Genomic DNA, 21,765 nt, shown 5'->3' with positions numbered 1-21,765 from the left:
ATAGAATAGCATTAAGGATGAAAATTCAGTCCAAACTGCTTAAAAAAAAGGCAGCAGGCAAGATTCATACCTCAAACACATACGGGTTTTATTGATCACTGTTGCAGAGGTCAGAGGAACAGGAGGGCTGCCTCTACACCAGTTGCATTGTAATTTAACTTGAGAAGCAGAAGGTACATGAGAAAATAAAGGTATCTACACCCAAGGAAGACTTCTGTTACTACTAATAGATGAAGAAGAAACGGCAGCTAAGTCTTCATAAAAACAGCATTGCTACAGAAGAAATTTCAGTTTGGGAGCTAAATTGAGGAAGAGAGTTTGTGGACTTATTTCAGGCAGTTTCTGCAGCATCCAAAGACTCATGACTAGATCAGTATATCTTCCCTTATATCTCAAAAAAAAGAGAAAAAAGTCTAAACACCACATAAGTTCCAGGAAGATTAAAAAAAAGCTTTCTAACAAAAATTGCCCCTACCAATAAGACTATCTAACACATCCCACTTTTAGATCTCGCACACACACATGCGCTTTTGAGCCAGGAAAAAAACATACCATGCAGAATTTAGGTTCACTGTGAAAGTTTGCCCAAACATGAAAAACGAACACTTCTTGGGAAAAGGGGAAGGAAAACAGTGTCTTGATCTCACCAAGTTTATTGTCCCAAACACTGGAAACAGTATGTGGGGAGAGGGGATAAAAAAGTGCAGAATGAAGAGCTGAGGGCCAGAGAATATATACACTAAAAAGACTAGAAAAAGAGGGCAGACAAGTGCAGGCTGAAAACAGACTGGAAGACAGAACTGGGATAAGGCACCTGGACTCAGAAGTTAGTATTAAAACCAGCGCAACAAATAAGCAAATGAATCTGTGAACATCTAAAATTTTACTGGAACCCAATTTTACTGAAAGCAGAAGAATGGTAAGAATTCAGAAATAGCTGCAAACCCACTAAAACCACAGAACAGCCTCATTCCACAGCATTCTGGTATGCACGGGGGATGAAGGCAACAGGTTACTAGCTACACCATCTCAAATACTAGAAGCTGACAGCTGTGTGACAACTGCGTGGGTATCCATATGGTGTTATATGATGAATTTTGTATTTGAGAAGTCTAGAAAATGATGTGCAAAAAAGTAAGTTTATCACAGTGTATATAAGCAGTATTTGAGGTGAAAAGGTAGCATTCTTTTATTAGAACTACTGGTACATGCAAAAGAAACTGAAGCCCTTCTCCAGGTCTAAAATAAGAAACAGCAATCTCCAAAGCTAAATTTAAACTGAGAATATATTCTGTGTTTAAAAAGACTCAATAAATCTACAGAAAACCTCAAATATTTCCTAAAGCAGAGTCCATCTCATTTAGCTTTAGCCAGCTAACAGTTATATAGCCAATGTGCATCATCAAGGCTTTCCCCACAGCTAGTAAAAGCAGGTGAGGGAGAGAAGATTCAGCCAGGAGGTTACTGATTTTAATCATTTCCAGATGGTAAGAATTGCTTTTCGGATGTTGCACTCTCTCAATTTATACAAAACTAGGGAGACTGGTTTTGCAAGGCCTACGCACTGAAACAGTGGGTGAGATTAAGTCCACCCAAGTTACTTTGCAACTCTTTTCTCTGTATGTTTTATTCTTTCGTGCATGCAGAAACTTATATGCATGTATGTGTTTTTAAGGTAGATTTCAGAAAAAATGATCAACACTAGTAACTTAAGAGATATTACCGTCTCTGTATCAGTATTCTTTGAGCTGCACTGCTACATCCAGTATCATCACAGTCCATTGGATTGCATTTGTAATACACACGCTAGAAACACAAATAAAGTATTCCCAACTGTGCTACTGAAGCAAGAACATCTCCATTGCCAACATAACTGTGCAGCATCAATTCTCACATCCCACAAAGCAATCTGGCATAGCTAACAGCAAGACCAGAATTTCTGAAGCTAATCCTTCTTCTTTAACCTGCACATTAGAGAACAAAGTACATGTTCTCTAGTGAGCATCTTCATGAAGCTGTAAATATCTCTGCTATGAGCTTTGCATTTCCCTTTCCTGGTATAAGTGAAGGTACTACCTGAGATCAATAAAGCTTTAAATGACTTGCAAAGAAGGCCCCATTAGAAGTAGTTCCTTTCCTTATGTTAAGCTTCCAGGAGAACGTTTCAGATAAGATCCTTGAGTAAGAGCACAACGATTAACATGAGAGGTTGTCATAAGAAAAATATGGATTTAGAATGTATGTTATATATTGATCTCCTAGAGCTATATTTCTCTCAGTTTCAAGGCACTATAAAGATTAACTTAAATGGAAGTGAAAGATAAAGTAACAATCGGAAAAGCTTTAGGAATCTTTGTGGACCAAAGGTTTAAAATCTTTTACTTAGTAGAATTTCTTTAATATTTAGTAACAATAGTGTTACTTAAGATTTGATTAGGGGGATACAAAACATTTAAGATTACTGGAAAAATCCAAAAGCTAAAACTGTACAAGTGAGCTTGGAGCTTCATTGCAGTACTTGGTCTAAACTAGATTCAGATATGAAAAACAAAGCTTCTTCAGAGTAATGTTGCTTTCTGTCCTCTGTAAACTGATAGAGTAGCAAGCCTTCTGCTGGTACAGAGTGTAAACAATAGATCTAACAGCAGTTTGTTGAATAGCATTTGTGTTTGAATGTACTACATCTGACCTGGTTTTATTATAACACAATTCTGGATGTGAATTATTTTTTTTTTTTAAACAACTTTACAACATAAGATTATATAGACAAAGCTCTGGGTGTGATGAGTAATATAAAAGAATGTTAACAAGTGAATCATTAATTACTCTAAATCCAGTTAAGATCGTCACAAAAAAAAAAAAAAAAAATCAGTCTCCTCACACAGGTTTCATTCAGGTAGTACAGTGTGAATAGTCAACTCTCACCACTTCTTCAAAAAAGAAAAAGGTGGCATTGCAGAATGTTAATTGTTAACCTACCCTAACCTAATAATCAAGAAAAAAACCCCAAACAAATCCACGGACAAAAGATCCCTGGACCTAATTATTCCTTTACTTTTGTCTTTCCATAGATTTATTCTTTGCAAGAATAAACTATGTCCTCATAACTTGACTCTTACCCAGATATTTTCAGAAAAGGCATGTTCTCCCATCGAAAAATTCTGGGACCTATTGTTTACTGTAGAAACAGAGCTATCAAAATTAAATAAACCCTTCATTTTCATGTCTTTTTTTTTTTTTTTTTAAATAGCTCAGAAGTGGTAAAAGATTGCCTGCCTTCGTGCAAACATATTTAGAGAAAAAGCACTAGATGCTTCTGTAATGAGGATAATTTTTCAGAAAGTTCCTGAAACATGATCTTCAGACAAACAGACAAGTGAAAACTGAGAAAATATAATCAAAAGACTTCAGTTGTGAATTTTTTTATTCAGATTTTGGTTAAAAGACTTGTACACTCCTGCTGAATACTTTGATAAAACAACAGAAACATTGCCATTTGTATTTCATATTGAGGCACAAGTGTTCAGTTCTCCTAATATTAATAAAAATAAAAAGGACCAGCGTAACAGTGTGCTTACTAGTACACATAAAAATCTGCTAAGAGGCAGCAGAAGTAATGGGCTAGTATCAGTTTCTAAAACTAACCAGAAGAGATCACTTGCTCTTCCACTAACTCATTAACTAAACAAGTGTGTGTGTATACACTTGTGCATGGCTCTGTACATGTACGCATGTGCAACTGAAAGGATGTTAGTCAAGCAACAGAAGCTAATCTTCAGTGATATGAATTTAAAAATATCAATTTCATTGAAAACCATAGCGAATAGAAAGTGAGAAATGCTATAGACAGGCTGATCTCCCTTGATTTGCATCGCTTCTCTGATACTGACATCATCTGAGAGATCTGGCTTGCAGTCTCTATTTTATGTGATCTGGGGAATGTGGATGAAAGGGGCACTACATCCCAGAACTTCTAAATAGAAATACCACTCCCACCACCTTTTTTTTAAAAAACAAACAAACCAACCTGCTAGAGTCCATGGGATAGATGTTCTTTGGCTTCTCTCAAGTTTTCCTAAAGGTCACTAGTGAAGTTCCTACTGATTTTCTTTTGCTCCCCAGATAGGCTTGATTCCTTAGCACTACAGCAACATTTATAGCAGTCAAAGCATGAAAGACTTAAAAAAATCAGAGCAGGTTCAGGGCCCAGGCTGCAATTCCACCAGATACTATCTTGTATACACTTCTTAACACCATTCTTCACTAGCTGATGCTTTGAGGGGAAAAAAAGGGTACACACCACTTGGATGAATTTTTCATACAAACAGTCACAGGAAATTTGATCCTGTAGAAGAAGCAGCTACTCAGCTTTATTCTGCAGATGGCATTGCCTCTAATACATTTCTGTGCATAAACATGGCATTACCCCATCTCTGTTGGAAATGTTAATTGATTTCAAGAAGATAGCTTGCCTCCCGGTCAAGATGTGTACTGTCAAAAGAAGAGGTAGGTGTAACCAGCCAACCAAGTTTTTTTGGTCCTATGGAATTTTATCTTTCCACACCTCAGTGCATAATTGCACTTATGTTACCTACCTCTGTTATACCTGAAAAGCTCACAATTAAAAAAAAAGTCTCTCTAAAGCCAAAAGGAAAATTGATAATCATGGTAACCTTGTCCAGCCAAGGTTAAGTTTAAGAATCTGTGGTAATCTTCTGTTATTAGAACTGTATGTAAAAACATGCTTCATAACACACATTTGGGAAGAAGTTCTTTTCAATATTATAAAGACTGTTTGTGGACTGAATGGTTAGGAGAAATAGCAGCACCCAAACTAAGTTTTCTCTCTCAAAGCATGAAAGGTCAACTAATACTTAGTTTTTCAATACGGCAACACAATTATATACTAAGAACTGAGAACAGAGTTAACAACAAACTTCAGAGAACACATGCATTTGTGCACCTTGGTTCTGCTGCAGAAGTATGTAACAGATCAGGGTAAGTATGAATAGGATATTGGGGGAGGCATATTGTATGCATACAAGCATGCACAAGCACGAGAAGAAACTGCACAAGGTTTCAAGAATAATTTTTAGTGATAACAGAAAACTGTTCCCAGGATGATGCTCCCATAGTAAAATTGAGAAAAACTAAGCAAAGACCAGAAGGTTGCAGCACAGCTGACTCAGCAGCAGACTCTGCATCCTAACAAACAACAGGACGGCAACAAGGTTGCAGCTTGTAACATACACCCGTCTTTCTCCTGTTAGCCCATGGGGAAACAAATTATAGACAAACACTTCAAACACAAACCCTAAACAAGAAAAACTAGGTAACAGACTCATGGAAATTTAAGTAAGCAAGATTGAGGCTAAGGACCATCCCATAACAACAGACAACTTCTAAATATAAAATATGTACAAAAGATGTAAGAACTACTCTGTCATCACCACCATGAAGAACTCCAGAGATGCAGTCGGGACCTGACAGCTACTTACCCTTGTCCTCCATCGGGCACATTGGGGATACTGCCCAAATCAGATACTGCCCTTGTGGGCACATATACACCTTTATACTAGGAGTGTGGGTATGAGGGTAGAAGTGAATGAAACCATGAAAGAATGGGTATCAGTTGGTACAATCATTCCACTTCAAGATCCTGCAAGCATTTACTCACCTTCCCCTTCTGTAAGACTTACACTGAATTTTGTTATACTAATCTTTCCATGCTGCAGTACCCTACAGAAATTAGCATTTACATGGAGGAAGAAATAGAAGATGCTTTATCAAAGTTTTTTAAGGCACAAGCAACTATAAACCGCACAGCAATGTTGGTATCTGTTTCCAACAAATTTACCTGTGCTATTCAGAAACAAATCATTACTTTGCTACACATCTGGAAAAAATGAAAATAGAATTCCATGAAGTGAGTGATTTTTCATAATGGGCAAAGTTAAGCCATTATGTTTTAAGGTGTTAGGATTTAAAAGTGACTTGCATGAAGATTGGGCTAATTTAGCAATCTAAGCTAAAATAATTTAGAGATAATATAATAAAAATGCAATTACTTTATAAATCCAGAGGGTGTTTTGGTTTTCCTATTAAACTAGAAGCTTAAATAGATACCCTTTAGAACAGGAGAAGCTAGCATGCAATTGGACAATTCTTTATCAAAAGCAAGCAGCAGACTCTTTGAGCTTTATTGTCAGGTGCAGCTAAATATAGCAAAACAGAAGTATGTGTTCTGGAGAGTTTCAGAATTGTAATATATGTATAAGGGATAGATAGCATAAAGAATGCTTCCACTTCTGTGCAAACCTGTAACAATTGCTATCAGTTGAAGAAAGACTGAGCACTATGCAGTATTAATAAAACAGCCTCTGTTCCAAAGCTCAGTCTGGCCTCCCACTGTATCCAAAATTTCTTGATCACCATACTCTGATGCCAGGCTTGTTCAGTCCCTTAAGCTTTTAGCTGAGATCAAACACCACACACAGTAAGTGAAACTATTAAGTTCTTTCCATGAAATTTTACACATTTGTACACATTTCAAACAGCTGTAATATGATAAATGGAAACTTCTTCCCTTTTTTCCCCCATTTATTTTTACCCAGGCTTTGAATGAGAAGTAAACACTGCTATACTTGAAAACAAGTTACATATTCCAGGAATTTTTATTAAAAAAGAACAGAAAGTTTTCTATATTTTTAGGAGGGCATTACACCAATCAGGAGTTACATAGAACTGAGTAATCATTGAAAATTTAATTACTTTAACCAGGACATTCAGAAGGACAACTTACTATTTCAAAACATACTGTAATCCTTACTGATGAAAAAATATGTGTGCCAAGAAGAGCCTATAGCTTTCAGATAAAGTGAAATGCTGGGAAAGTTTTCACTATTATTGTCAATGTTTTATCTACACTGCTAAATGTTCCTTCTCCAGGACTCCTGGCTTGAAAAAAGGCTTTAAATTCACAAAACCAATTAAGAAAATAAATTAATGTAATTGGTATATTCAAGACACTTTACTGTAGTAACATTTTAGATCAACTTGGCTTCTACAAATAATTTTGAAAGCCAACTAGATGATCCAGATCCATTTTTACCATGGTACACTCAAAAATCTACATTAATGATCTTCTCAAACACTGAACTGTGCTCTATTTCACCAGCCTTTATTTAAATACATGGAGCATCCAGAGATCAGTGATTAACTAGTGCTCTCAAGAGCTGCTCATATATCCTATGAAAGTTCAGGAAGTCCACAAGATTGTGCAGGAAAACAATCAGCCTAAACTCTAGAAATACAATTTTCTTTGCATCAATTATGCTACACAGTAATTTGCAATTTGATGAGAAGACTAGACTGTAATCCAATATTCAAGCAAGTTCATACTACTACAGATGTAGTCTTATAATTAGCCATATGCTGTTCCTTCTCCCATATATTAATTTGCATTAACTATAAATTCCCTAGCCTGCACCACTACTTTCCTAATGATCCAAGACCCTACATCAGGTCTCAAATCCTCATCTATTTCAATTTCTTCTGCTGCTGCTTCTAAGAAATACTGTAGTCATGTTGTTAAACTTTAATTTTCAGCATAACATTTTCAACTTTTTGCAAGAAAGAATAATTTGTATGGATAGTCTTGCTTTGTGTGCTCATCACATCTACACTTAAAAATAAGATTTCACTTACAAGTGCATTAGAGTGAGATATAGCACTACAAGCTGTTTGCAATTAAGAGCCATTAGGGGCAGCCACAGAACACACTGCTGCAAGTCTGAATGTGATTCCTGTCTTATTACAAGTGTAATGATATATAATCCATTTGCAGATGGAAGTATGCAGCAACTACTAAGGAACATGTTTATTTATGGCAACATTCCAAGGAAAAGTGTTACTTGCAGCATAAGCAGTAACCCCTCAGTCTTTTACATAATATGTTGCATGAATTCCTGCAATGGGTACAGATTTGACTATCAGGAAGAAACACAGTTTCTTTAAGAAACAAAAGAAAAAGCACAACAGATGTCTGGTTAATCTGGAGCCATTAGTATGACAAACTGGAAGAAGCTGCATGACTAAAAGAAACACTGATCTGAGGTACTGTGACTGTAACAAATTACTTATCTTTGACTTAATTTAAACTGAAAACCATCAGTAATACATTTCTCATATGCTTCCCAAGATAAGATGAACCACTCTTGTTATTTTTAACTCAGGCTTCTATGCCTCCTTCAGTTACCTGCATTACTGGAGTCTAAGGGTGATGACCTGTTTCCTTCCCCCTCCCTTCCTGTTTTGGGAGATCTTCTGCAGCATCAGGTCTCTGCATCCCAGCTTTGTGCTGCATGGAATTCCGTTACCCAACATTACAGTGGCCAAGCCAACCTAAGCCATCCTAATTCGTGACCCTGAAAGTAACACCTTCACACTTTACTGCTTTAACTTCAACACACCTGAAAAACCCCCAATCTTAGTATCCCCTTCCGCAGCAAGTTAGTTTCTCCCCGCTGAAAGTACTCTCTCACCTTTCCCCTGCACCTTCCATTTCTAAATTAGCCTTTGGGGAGAAAGGGAGGGAGGGAGTGCCAATTTTAAACACTGAATACTGCCCACATCTGAGCAGGGTTCATAACATGACAGGTACAAAGGACGACGTAAGGGAATGGAGTATCCTACAAGGGACCCTTCACACAGCAGTCTGGATTGTCATAGAAGACTCAAAGGGAAACAAAACAACTGCAGATATCAAAGCAGCACCATTCCATTGATACAGCTACAGACAGACCGACCAATGTGAATAACGAAAACCATTACATTTAATACATTTGTTTTCATGCCTGCTTTGTACAACCTGCTCAGGTCCTCTTAAAGAAATCATTGTATGTGACTAAAAAAGATAACAAGTGTTCATATAAAAACAAATTTAAAAATCCTTGAAATACAGCATACCGTAGCAATCTATAGCAGAAGTAACAGACAGAAGACAACATAATGCAAGAAAAGCAATCAAAAGGAGACCTGGGACTACCCAACTTTATCCTCTCATCCTATATAGCCTTAGAAGTGTGAAAAACAAATGTTTACTTCAGTTAATCCCCAGACTCATACTTCTAGGAAACTGGGACAACACCAAACAGAGACCTAACTTTTTTTTTCCACTGGAGCAGATAAGTCATTTTAGAGTTGGGATAGCTTCCTCAAAATTAGTGCTTTAATGGTTTTTATTAAGAGATACCTCATAAAACAACTGTTTTGGGGGGAAAAAAACTGCAGAGAGAGATTTGGGAACAAGACTTTGAGGAAAAGAAATAAAAGGCAGCAAGCTTGCAATACAGAGAATATTATAGCCCACCTTGGGGTGGGAGGGGAGGAGATGCTGAGTAGTCAGCTGTCTTCTCAACCTGTGGGATCTCAGCAACTCAGTTTCTACCCTCCATTCTGCACAACTATCTGATCTTTGCAGCAGTAATAGTACACACATGAACGTTCCATTTACTTTAATATACACCAGGACTTCACTAACATCAATAACATTTAAAACATATAAATATAGTGCTAATCTGATTGTTTGTTTGCCCCTGCCACAGGGAACTAAGACGAGGATGGAAGAGGCTCAGGTTCAGGTACAGGCAAATGCCACAAAGCATCAGGGAAAAATGAAAGCTTTAGAAACTTTCAATACCACATTATCATCTACCCTGTATAGCAAGCAGTTATAGATGTTCATTGTATGTCATTTATATATACATATAGGAAAGTGATAAATGAAGTAAATTAGCACTAATCAAGCTCACCTCTTACTGCTGCATTCAAGGGAACGCCATGGAAGCAGAGAATGGAAGCCCATGAAAGAAATACTATATACCTAATATTTCAAACCACAGTTCTGTAAGGAATTCAAAAGGTTACTCATTCCCTAATGGTGAAGTTGAAACAAATGGTTATTAAAGAGTTAATATGATTTTCAGCACTACATGCCTAATAGCTCTATTTTCCTCACATAATACTCAAGACAGATCTCAACTCTGACTACTGCAAACATTTACTACTGGCACACACTATTTACTTTGGAAGATCAATACAGGTCTCATATTCGCTGTATGTATTTCACACAAATTTTGGCACAAAAACACATCAGTGAGTTGGTGCTTTAGCCTGAGGAACAGCAGCATTAAATGCAATAATTCTCCACAGGTAAGCTGCCATTACTGAAAGAAAATGGTATGGTGCATAGAGATTTGCCCTCAGCCATGATTAAAAACAAAAATCTCGTCACAGAGCCAAAATACATTTGAATAGTAGAGAAAATTAGCAATGCTGCTTTTAATTACATACCAAAATCAAAGAAAAAGATCAGCAAAAAATCTGAGGATGTAACCAAATAGAGGCAGCAACGAGACAGAAATAGTAATAATGAGAGAATATGTGACTTCCTAAGACCTGAATCAGTAGGATTTGGCAGTGTACTTTTTACCTGGTTTTAGGTGAAGGATAGTTATATGTAAATTGATAATATATAAAAAAGTGCACAAGGACAGAATACTTTACACACTACACAGAAACACCAGTTAGTACTTTAAACAGTATGCACAGGCAAGCAGAAGACTTAAAGGACAGATGGCTTTAGGCACAGGATAAGGTAATAAAAAAAATACACTGCTGGCATAATCTGTGCTAGAATAGTCTGGTGATAATGATGGTCGAGTAGCATTGTACCAATTAAGAGACTGTGAATACTGTGGGGAGTTATCACAACATACCTGCCCTGTTCTTAATCTGTTGTTTACATCTAACAAAGTCACTTTTAAGGTACTGAAATACCTCAACTCATCTGACTCAAAATGACAATTCTTGTGTATATCAGGGTAGTAGACTGGAAAAAGTCTATGCATTACTCAGCTCTCAGCTTTACTCTGAAATGATAAAACTGAGTGCTCAAAATGCTCCTAACATAATTCAAATTTTGCTGAAAGGTTCTGATTTTGAAAGTCAAATGTATATGAAGAAATACAAATATTTAAAATATGCTTTGCCTGAATTGAATCACTTGCTACGTAATGTTAAATGCTCTGCATTATTACCTTCTATTGCTTACCACTATGGTTTGTTTTCCACAACTTTTAACAGCAGTACTTTCATATTTACCTTCAGATCAGTCATTAAAATGTTGAATAACAATGCTGTACCTCGTATCTATCTGTGTCAAAAGCAGATAGAAATACCTTTCCTTAACTTACAGCATTACAAAAAGCTTAGAGGAATACGAACACCAAGAACCAGAAACTTCCAAATCAACACAGCTAGTATTCTGGCATTCAAATACTAGACAGTGCTAGTTTATTCTCTAGCTGAGCAGTCAAAATCTGAAATCAGCTCATAGTACCTCCATCATACAAAAGACTATAACACTGAGGGGAAAAAAATGCAGACAGCAATCTGTGCTCATTTTGGAAACTCAGATTTTGTCATCTACTCATCATTTCATCTCTCAGTCATCCAAACAGGAACTACTGTTAAATCAGTCACATCCAAAGTAAAAGAAAAAAGAATTGCATCCATTTCACTACAGAAGATATTACCAGAAAAAAGTTGAAGATAAACTGCAATGAAGGCTGTATTCTTCAGTCCAAGCATGTGGCTTAACACATGCTGGAGAGGTAAGGAACCTTGAAAGCCAGATCTGAAGCAAGAATGTCTGAAAACACAACACACTGAAGATCAACACAACTTCTACAAACAAGTACGCTTACCTTTTAATTTTGACACTAAAGAGAAACTCACCAACATAAAAAGAAGTGTTAGCAGATATCCAGTGAGAAGAGTAAGACAATGTTAGTAACATCAGCAGATACATGAGCTGGAGAGGGAATTCTAACATCTACCAGGCAAATTCAGAACTCTATTTTTATGATAACATCAGAGACACCCCAAATTTTCTATGAGTATGAAGCTCTCATTAGAATTACAAAACATGTGGTGGGATAGCTTGCATGACTGGAGCACTGCCACAAACTCAGGATATTTTGAGGAGGATGAGCTAAGAAGGCAAGGAGATTTTTGCAAAGGAAAGGGAGGCTTGAATGCATGGACATTTTCTTTCAAATATGTAAGAAACAAGTCAAAAGTTTTTGCATGAGGGTTAGAAGACAGAACAACACAGGTGACATTAGGGTGGACATCTGCTTCAAAGCACCCGATCAAGAGAGCAAAATAAAGGCTTCTTAGGGGAAGCCTTACAATAAAGTCCACTTTTCACGGAGGACTTAGAGCACTCCAACACCTGCTGCAAGGGGAATACAGCATGACAGAGACAATCAGGAGATTTTTGGAAGATGCAGAAGGCAATTTCTTGACACAACTGACCGATGAACCAATAGGAATGTGAAGGTTGGTGATAACCTAAGAGGCAGTGACAACATGTAGTCACCCTGACTGAAGACCACTGTACACCGAGGAGTTAGTGATCCAAATCAGAGTTCACCTGAGGAAGCCCAGGCCTGTGCTGCAGAAATCCCTTGGCCACAGGACAAACTCAGCCAACTTGTTGTAACAGAGGAGCCTGCAGGCAGCTCCCACTCAGCATCTGCAGTTACATCACCTGCGTGGCCTTGCCTGTAAACTGAACGCACAGCAAGAAGTTCGCACATGAACATCCATTCTGTTTGACAGCAGAAATGATTAATAGAGTTTTCTTGTAAGAAAATCCTGTAATAGCTTGAATAATGAAAATGGGGTTAACCCTTTCTTACAGACATGGTCTGCACACTATGCTGCACCCCAATCAAAGGCCCATTTGATGCTGGACAACTCAAGGGTCTCGGCACCTAAAGGGATGTAAGATTACCTGTACCATTTTTACTTTACTAAACCTAACACTACAAAGAAATAGCACTTTAATGACATTTTACAGAGTATGAGTGCCTTTCTTAGTGGGATTGCAACAGACCAGCATCTCCTGATGCAAACCACCATTTTATAGTGGAATTTAAGAACCTGAAAGGATTAAGAGGGACAGCAGAATTACAGCCCTGGACCTTCAACAGAACAGATTTCACCTTGTTCAAGAATATGCTTAGAGACAGCCCTAAAAGGTAAAGGGGTCTAGGAGGGCTAGTTGTCCTACAAGGATGAATTCCTCAAAGCATAGGAATGGTCCACTCCAACATGCAGAAATCTGGGAAAAGTTTCTCGAGTTGGCCAGGATTGGTAAACAGGGAATTCCTGACTGAGCTCAAACACAAACAAATAGTGTGAAGAGTGCAGAAGTGGAGATGGGTTACCTGGAGAACAGAAAAACACCAGTTTCAAACGGAACACTAAGGAAACTGTGACCCTGCTGGTCAGTAGGGGATCTAGCGACAAAAGACAGGGAAAGGGCTGAAATACTCAAAAGAAAACTAGTGATTTTGTTACATATGCATATCCATTGTATTTTCTAATGAGTGAACTATACCTTTCTTTAAGAGGTCAGTAAATATTTCTTTCAGATATTGAGACACACATAAAACTTATCAGAAGACAATGCAAGAGTATTACTGAAGGCTCAAAACATGACAAAATTAAATACTAGGCTAAGAGGAAATTTCCTGGAAGTATTAAACCTATTAAAAAGGTTATTCTTCTTATTCTTCAATGCACTGAACTGGCCAAATAATTCTGTAAACTAACATTTCCTTTTGTTTGTTTTTAATAAGGGAATTCAGTGGTGTTTATCTTAAAGAAAAAGGTCTAAAAATATCTCATACTATAAAGAACAACCAAAACCAGGCACACTTCTAAAATGAAAGACCAGAAAACATATCTTATTTGGCAGAGATGTTGTACATATAAGAACAACTAGCATTAAATTTCTAAATCGTTAAACTGTATCCCCTCAGGCTCCAAGGACTCTGATAACACACAGCACATAGCAAGAGAAGGGGTAAGTCTAGGAGAATTCATAAATTTCTACTGTGCTTTTAGAGAATTTGCATCACCACACACCTTCCTGCACACCTAGCTAGCCTAAAAAAACCCCATACATTTATAGATACAGATATATATATATATATATAGAGGCATCTTCCCTTTTACATATTTTCAGTGTTTTTTCCTGCAAGTTTCTGCCAGCTCTCCACACCAGCAGGTCTAAAAGTGGAAAATCATAAGCTACCACACTTTGTTATTTATATAACGATCAGCTTTCAGTATCTAGGTGTTTCACACTCATTTCTTAAGATGCAGTCTGTTCCTTATTTACTGGATAATAACGAAATCCTGCTCTGAAGAAAAAAATGACCTTATTTTTTACAGACTTCTATCTGCATCCTTCACAAACATTCAACCAAACATTGGTAAAACCCTGGTTAGATAAAGCAAACCACTACGCATGCTCTGCAGATAGGAACTAAAACAGAAGTTAAACAATCACTGCTTTCAAAGCATTAGTAGAACAGCTATGGTTTGACTGCCTGCTAGTAGGAATCCTCCTTCCTCTCCAGCCTGGCCCTGCAGTGAGCTCTGCCTCATCCTAACGAGCAGCCCCCTGTTCCAGTGTCATCATCTTGTCTACCTAGACGCAGTCTTCGCTTGTCTCAGTTGTCCAAGGATATTAGCTTTGTATCTGATGTCAGAGTCCTTTTAATACTTGTGCCTATGTCCCTATTAGCAAAGGATAACTCTGCACGAAGCTGCAAGCCCGCATTACAAAGTAAAAGGAATAGTGGTTTTATTTAAAGGGCAAAGATTTGACAACGTCTTAAACATAAGCAGACTCTTTTCCTCAGCCATGACCTCTGACACTGCTGAACTGTTCAAGTGGCTTTTCTTTTCAGAAAACATAGCCAAGATCCAGTAAATAAGCCAAGACAGCCTATTTTAGTAGTCTGTGAATATAAAATATATTTCCAGTATTTTCAAACATGATGTACTCCAGTGTACTTCCTTATGAAAAGTCCTCTCATTAAAAGAAAAAGGAAAAAGCTCTTCAGAACATCAGATCCGCTTTATCTCAACATTATTTGTATTAGCGTCACATCAGAAAAAAACCCAGATAAACAAGCAATCCTTATGCACAAACCACAATTAGCAATAAAGGATTTGTGATAAAAACATGCTGTGTAATAATGTAAACACAGTCATTCTAGAGGAGCTACTTTAGCTTTTCCGATAATATTCCCTTAGCAAAGAAAAAACATATAATAATGACAAAGTATTTGTTCCTCATGCCAATTTAAATCCATATACACATGCCAGTGAAATGCACAGGGGCAAAAAGCTACATATTTATTAAAGCACTAGTGGACTGTATGTTGGAAAATTGTTGCAAGTAGGGGCCAGTTCCTCGTTTCACACAAAATTTACCCTCTCACCAATACAATGGAGATACATTGACTTACAGTAGCTGAGAATTTGATGCTAGCATGTTACCACTATTTATAAAGATGAAGATAAATACTTCCACATTCAAATTTTTAGACATAATTGCTAGCTTTGCATGAAAAAAAAAAAGCAGTACATGCTGAGGGAACATGACCAAGGATGGCCTGGTACATACCATACATACATTAAAAATACCGCAACATTCTCTAGTTTTTGTACTGTTTCTGGACTTCTTAGGTGGTACTAAATAGACTTACTATGTAATGCAGGCAAAATTCAACTGTGCTACCTGCAGACAGATCATGTGGAAGAACTTCTTACTTTCTTCATTCATACTAAAAAAAGATGCCCATCAGCAGCCAAAGAGTGAAAAAAATAAAAAACCAAATCCACAAACCACATATCCTTGCATTTCCAGGTAATTCTGTTAAGACTTCATGAAAGTGAATTAAATCTTCGTTTTGTGTCTTCCCTGAATCTGTGCAGTACCTTGCAAAAGAGCTGGGGACAAGTCTCTCTCAAGGTATTTTACAGGTAGGAAAGTTGTATTAAAAAACAGTTCTTGATCAAGGAGAACAACTACATATACCATCCTGCAATATGTTATTTTTTTCCTCCTTTGTATACAAGTAACTTTTCTTAATGCTTAATCTTTGTTATCATGGTTTGGTAGAAATTCCCATTTTGAGCTAATTAGTGACTGGTTTTAGGCGTCACATAAAACCCACCCCCCTTCGGTTTATAACATCTTTGATGTCACAGGAGTTAGAATCTTCTCCCCTTTTCCTCCTCCCTTCTCCTTCCCATTAGAAGGTCGTTTCTCTACAACTTCAGTTCTATCACGTTCATTCTAGTCAATGGTTAATATCAGAGCCTTAAAATTTCTGTCTATCATTTGCATCTTTTGTCTTCAGATAAATGAAAATCTGGAGCAAACACGCAGCATCTTTTCACATCTTCAAGCTCCAATTCATACTGTTCCTCCAACTCTCTTTATAGCCACTCTTCCTCCATATTTAAAAGGAATAAGCCAAGAAAAGAAAACAGTTAAATCCATCAAAAACGTAGAAACTAGTAAATAATTCTACTTATTATTATGCCTATAATTAAACATGAACTAAACTCTTGTGGCAATTATCAAATGTTTTCTTAACAAACCTTGTATATCTAGGCAACAAGCAGGATGTGTCTTCCCTGAATCTGTGCAGTACCTTGCAAAAGAGCTGGGGACAAATCTCTCTCAAGGTATTTTACCAAGGCGCAAAAGGAAGAAGTTAAGATGACAAACAGCCAGGGGAAGGATGGGAAAAGACACGTGTCAGAGTTTAACTTCTAGATAGTTATTCTTTTTTAGTAAATCAGCCCTAAAGTCATCTGCTCTTAGAGGCTGGGTGCAGCTTGTTTTAAGAGAGAATCATAAATCAGTAAGCTTAAAATAGCAACATACCTTGCCTTTTCTTCAGATCTCCAAACACTGGAAACCCTAGGTCTCAGTAAACCCACTTGCTAGAAGCTTTAATAAATACCACTTTGTTTTAGAACTTCAATACAGTTGTTTCACTGCAGAAAAAAAATGGTGTGGCTACCTAAAAATTTAGATCCTCACAAGCAATTCAGCATCCTTATACAGGCTTGTAGGAAGAAGCATCTCCCTCTGCCAAAGGAAAGCCTTCCCTTTCTAGTCATCTGGTATACTGTAAAGTATTCTTACAGGAATTCAGACAACAGATTACCCTGCCATTGCACTATACTCTTAAGACTACTGACCTCTCTTAGATGAGGGCACGACTAAAGACATGCAGAGCTTAAATTCCACTCAGCAATGCAGGAAATCTGAGAAGCTTCTTGAGTCTTGGTGAGGCTACCTTCCATAAAGAAGAGAGCTGCCTAGTATAAACTGTAGTGTCACTACCGAGATGCTCTCAAACTACTCACCCTGAATTATTATTCATAACTATCCAAAAATATCCAATTAACCAAAGCCATTCTATTGAGTGCTATAGTCTCCCCCAAGCCTGACAAAGGCTTCAGCTTGAGATAGGATCTTTCCAAGTTCTAATTTTTTTTCCCCCTTTTTAAGTCAGTAGTGTAAGCCACACCAAAGATAACTATACGTCCTGTGCAAAAGTCCTTCTGTGTACGTGCTAAAAGCTACCGCAGGAACGCAGGTCCCCTGCACAGCAGTAACTTTTTCTAGAAAAGGGTATGAACTACATACAAAACTTCTACATACTCTTGGGTAACTACAAATGAATCAATCTATCATTCTATAAGTTATTTTGTTCTGTGACTACACTGCAGCTCCAAAGACACAAAGTAGTTCATGTCAGAGTTCCCTGTTGATGAGCAGCAAGTTCAGATACATCCAATTCACAATACAGTTAAAATAGTGGAGACAGGTTGCCAGACTTCATTTTTGTCTGAAACAGGGTTTTTTCTTTCCTTTTTTACTTCTTCCTCTTCCAAATTAAAACCAACAAGCATAGAAGTCAGTGCTTTCTTACTGCAGTTTGCTTATCCAATAGCTGTAGAAATTCCACATGGATCCCACTCCCTCCCAGCCCCAAGACAGTTAAGTGCTTACGCAGCAGCATCTGGCAATTAATTTGACATTCTAATCAAGACTGCTTGAGTGTAAACTGCATTCCAAACCAACTTTTTTTTAAAAACTGTCTTAGTTGAGACTAATGAAACATTAGTAATACTTCATATGTTTCAGACAAATATTAAACACCAAAAACCAGAGGTTTGGTACTAGATGTAGCCATTTCCTCTGACAGTATTGCAATTAAAAAACTGAGTAACTGACTGCAAGGAAAAGCCCACCCCAGCTGCCACATCTCATACATAGTAACATCTCAGTTCTCATCAAAAGTCATTGTTTCACCCAAATACCACCATTTATCTGACTTCAAGCAATTTACTTACCTTGTGTCTGCATTTAAGTACAACGCCATAGGCTCCTGAAACAAAGAAGAAAAGAGATAAACACCTCAAAGCAGAAAAAAAAAAAAAAAAGCAGCAAGATAAAAGAGTCTTTGGTCCCCTCCTGGCTACAGAAATAATATTGTTCCCAGTATTATTATCCAGAACTTGCACATACAGGTACTGTAATAAATTTCTGTGCAGTGAAACAGTTTTACAAAAATTGGTTGAAAGTAAATGGATTTTTAAATGCTGGAATTATTTTTTTAAATATACTTGCAGAGGAGTTTGATAACTTGCATCTCCCCAGTATCACTAAAGAGAAATTAATATAGTAAACTTCAAAAACCCCAAACCCACAAAACTGTCCCATTTCTCTTCCTTTTCTTTCCTCTTCCAAACTTCTCCTTCCAAGAACATAATTAGAAGGAGCTGTAGAGAATAAACTGATGTTTCTTAAGATCTGCATACAAGCAATATTTTGCAAATGAAAACCTACTACCATCAAGAGGACTAAGTCAAATATACATAAAAGTCTAATTCATTTTTTATTGAGATACTACTCACCTTCACCTACAACCCCAAGGATCTCAAATTTATTCATCACATTACCAATGTTAGGAATCTTCATCAAGACAAATTCTTCTTACGGTGAGAGCCACAAAACATGGCACAATGGGGAGTGTCCAAAGATTTTGCAAAAGGCAAATTGTAAAAAGGCTCTTGGAAAAAAAATCCACCTTGATCAACCAGACTTCTCACACCCTTTCTTAATTTCTAGGCAGTCAATAGCTTCCTGGGGAAATAAGAGAAAATAATGTAATTGGTACTTTGTTTTATTTTAGTAAGAGAGTGCAGTGGTATATATACACATCACACCAATATTTTCTAACAATTGTAAAAGACAACTCATTTACTTCTAAATTTTATGATCAAGAGAGCTTAGCAGTATATATAATGGACAGAACCTATTGAGAACATGTATCTGACAGAACAGCTGACCGTTTAATCCCATCCTCAGGATGTCTATTAAAATAACAACTAACTTACATACAGCTATTTTCTACAGGACAGAAACAAACAAAAGTGTTGATGGGAACTACCTCAGTGAGCAAAACTACACCTATAATTACTTATGTTCCCAGTTTTGTGTATGTTGACAGTTAGTTATAAAAACAAATTGTGTTTAGTCAATTTATTATTTGTCCACTGTAATGACAAAAAGGATAAGGTAGAAAGAACAATAAACTATAGAAAATGTTCTTCTACTGTAGCATTCGCTACATATCAAGGTGCCACGCTTAGATCACTGGTCGGCCCGGACCAGGGAAAGAGACAGATAACACACACAGTGTGAGCGCCAACTTCCGCCTTTTATTGCGCAGTTAATTCCTTTTATACTAACAAGGGGAGGTGGGGTTACAGGTACATCACAAGGCTGCGACTAACCCTCTAACTTTCCGTGACAACGCGAGATCTTCCGAACGCCGACCCCTACATTCTACTACTATTTTCTGTGATTGTTTAAAAAAAAAAAAAAGGAAAGTTATTTGCTAGACTGACTAGCAATCAGATTTAGAAAATTATTTCCATTATCAAGTTATTTAATGCAAATGTAATGAACAGCAAAAAAAAAGTTTTCAAAGGTTTTCTTCCATGTTTTCCAAACACTGAAGTAATTTGTCAAATCAAGCAACTATACACAAGGAAAAGAACAAAGGTTTTTGTGTCTGTCTGTTTTAGGGTCACCACATCTCCTATAATCTTAGAAGTCCGATAAACTAGACACACTGAAGTTTGGTTTTGCTAACTCAGGCTACATTTTTTCCCCACATATTAAAGGCATACATCCCACATTCAAAAATGGGAAAAAAGCTAAAATAGCTTCAACATGAATTGGAAATTCCACAGTTCAGTGCTCCAAGAACAGGACTACTCATGAGGAACAAGATATAGGGCAGAATAGAAGTGAATTCATTTAATTACTTGTGTGTAATGGGTGAGTGTGACCTAATGATACCGGGTTCAGCTCACACCAACAGGAAGTCTCATTGCTATTTCGCTATAAGCTAGGGGTGCTGGCCAAAAGCCCTGTGTTGACTAAGTCACACGTAACAAAAAGGGACTCAAGGGTGGAGGGAAATCACAATGACACTAGCCTCAGCAAGACACAGGGAGACAATTTGGGGGGTTTTCTTATTTTAGAAGCAACTTTAGAGTTAATCAACCACGGTATTTAGGCAACAAACTTTGAAAGTAAAGCAGTGACTTCCAAATTAAAAGTATGGTTAAGGGTTTTTATGTTTGTTTTTGTTTTTAAAAAAGTTACCCACTCCTTAATGGATTATTTCACTGTTTTAATTTACTGTTTTAATTAATCAATTTTTTCTTCACTTGTAAATTGCATAAAGTACTCATTTCTTCCCCTTACATATACTCTTTTCCTATCTCATTTGGCATCTCCTTCTCACAAAAGCCTTTGTGCTGTTTGTGCCGGCTTTCTAGTTACAGTAACGAACTAAAATAATGAGCTCCTGGAAAAGCAGGAGCATCTGCTCAGTTGCACCCACCAACGTGAGAACAGAGCCTGCACTGAGCTGCTTCAGCTTTCTACTGAAACAGGCTGGTGCCAGGCACACAGGCGCAGCTGGCTGTCCCCACGCTGCAGCTGAGTGACAGAAATACCACTACAGAGACCTTGAAAGAACCATTAATGCCATAATGTAAGCAAGACACAAAGGAACAGTCAGAAAACATATAATCTGTTTTCTGTTAGCACTATTCAGTAACATCACCAAATCTGCTGCTTCAGTTCCCAACGTTATTAATTGACAAATGTTTCTAGAAATTAGATTGTGGTTATAACATTCATTACTTATCTGCTAACATTATTACCATACACTGTCTTCCTGCTTTACAGTGTACACAATACTTTTTGGATCTATGACAAAACAGTGAAGAAGCTTATGAGATAATGTATCAAAAACTAAACAAGAAATTTAGATGCAGTTTCCTCTGTCCCTCATTCATAATTTCTAAATTTCTCATAAACTACTTAAAGCTATACAAGCCTGCAGCTTGTGATCCACTGTTTTTATTTTTCTATTCTTAAGAGTTCTGCAAGTGCATTCTGTACACATCCTATTTTTTTAATTGGGAATAAAGGTTAGATTTGCAAGCAGCTAACCTTCCTTTCTGAAATTCAGTACTACACATCTTCCTCTCCCCACCAACCATGCAGTTTTCCCTTTTCACTTCATTAAAAGAGTGAGCCACAAAACGCTGATCCGCTTGTTACACTGGTGTTCCTGGATGCATGGCACCTAGAGCGGCATTTAGATGTAATTCCCTAAAGGTAAAAGCCTGTCAACTCACTTTCCGATGCTCATTCACCATCAGTGATACACTTTGACTGGCCCAAAGGAACATACAAACCAGCTTCTCAAATTCTCCCCAAAGTGC

General features: G+C 37.3%; 1 protein-coding gene across 1 annotated transcript in view; it reads right to left on the bottom strand.

The window, feature by feature from the left end:
• CDKL5 (cyclin dependent kinase like 5) overlaps positions 1-21,765 on the bottom strand; it is a 139,051-nt gene that overhangs the window by 67,041 nt on the left and 50,245 nt on the right. Inside the window, exons 3-4 of the mRNA XM_075033392.1 lie at positions 18,871-19,099; positions 18,307-18,341 (exon numbers count right to left, since the gene is read on the bottom strand). Of these exons, the coding sequence (XP_074889493.1) occupies positions 18,307-18,341; positions 18,871-18,934 (99 nt within the window). The 5' untranslated portion in view covers positions 18,935-19,099. The remainder of the gene's footprint in view (positions 1-18,306; positions 18,342-18,870; positions 19,100-21,765) is intronic.

The sequence above is a fragment of the Buteo buteo genome, chromosome 8 (assembly GCF_964188355.1).
Source record: "Buteo buteo chromosome 8, bButBut1.hap1.1, whole genome shotgun sequence".
NCBI classification, from domain to species: Eukaryota; Metazoa; Chordata; class Aves; order Accipitriformes; family Accipitridae; genus Buteo; species Buteo buteo.
Note: the sequence above shows the minus strand (reverse complement) of the source record. Positions and strands in the feature narration are given on the sequence as shown.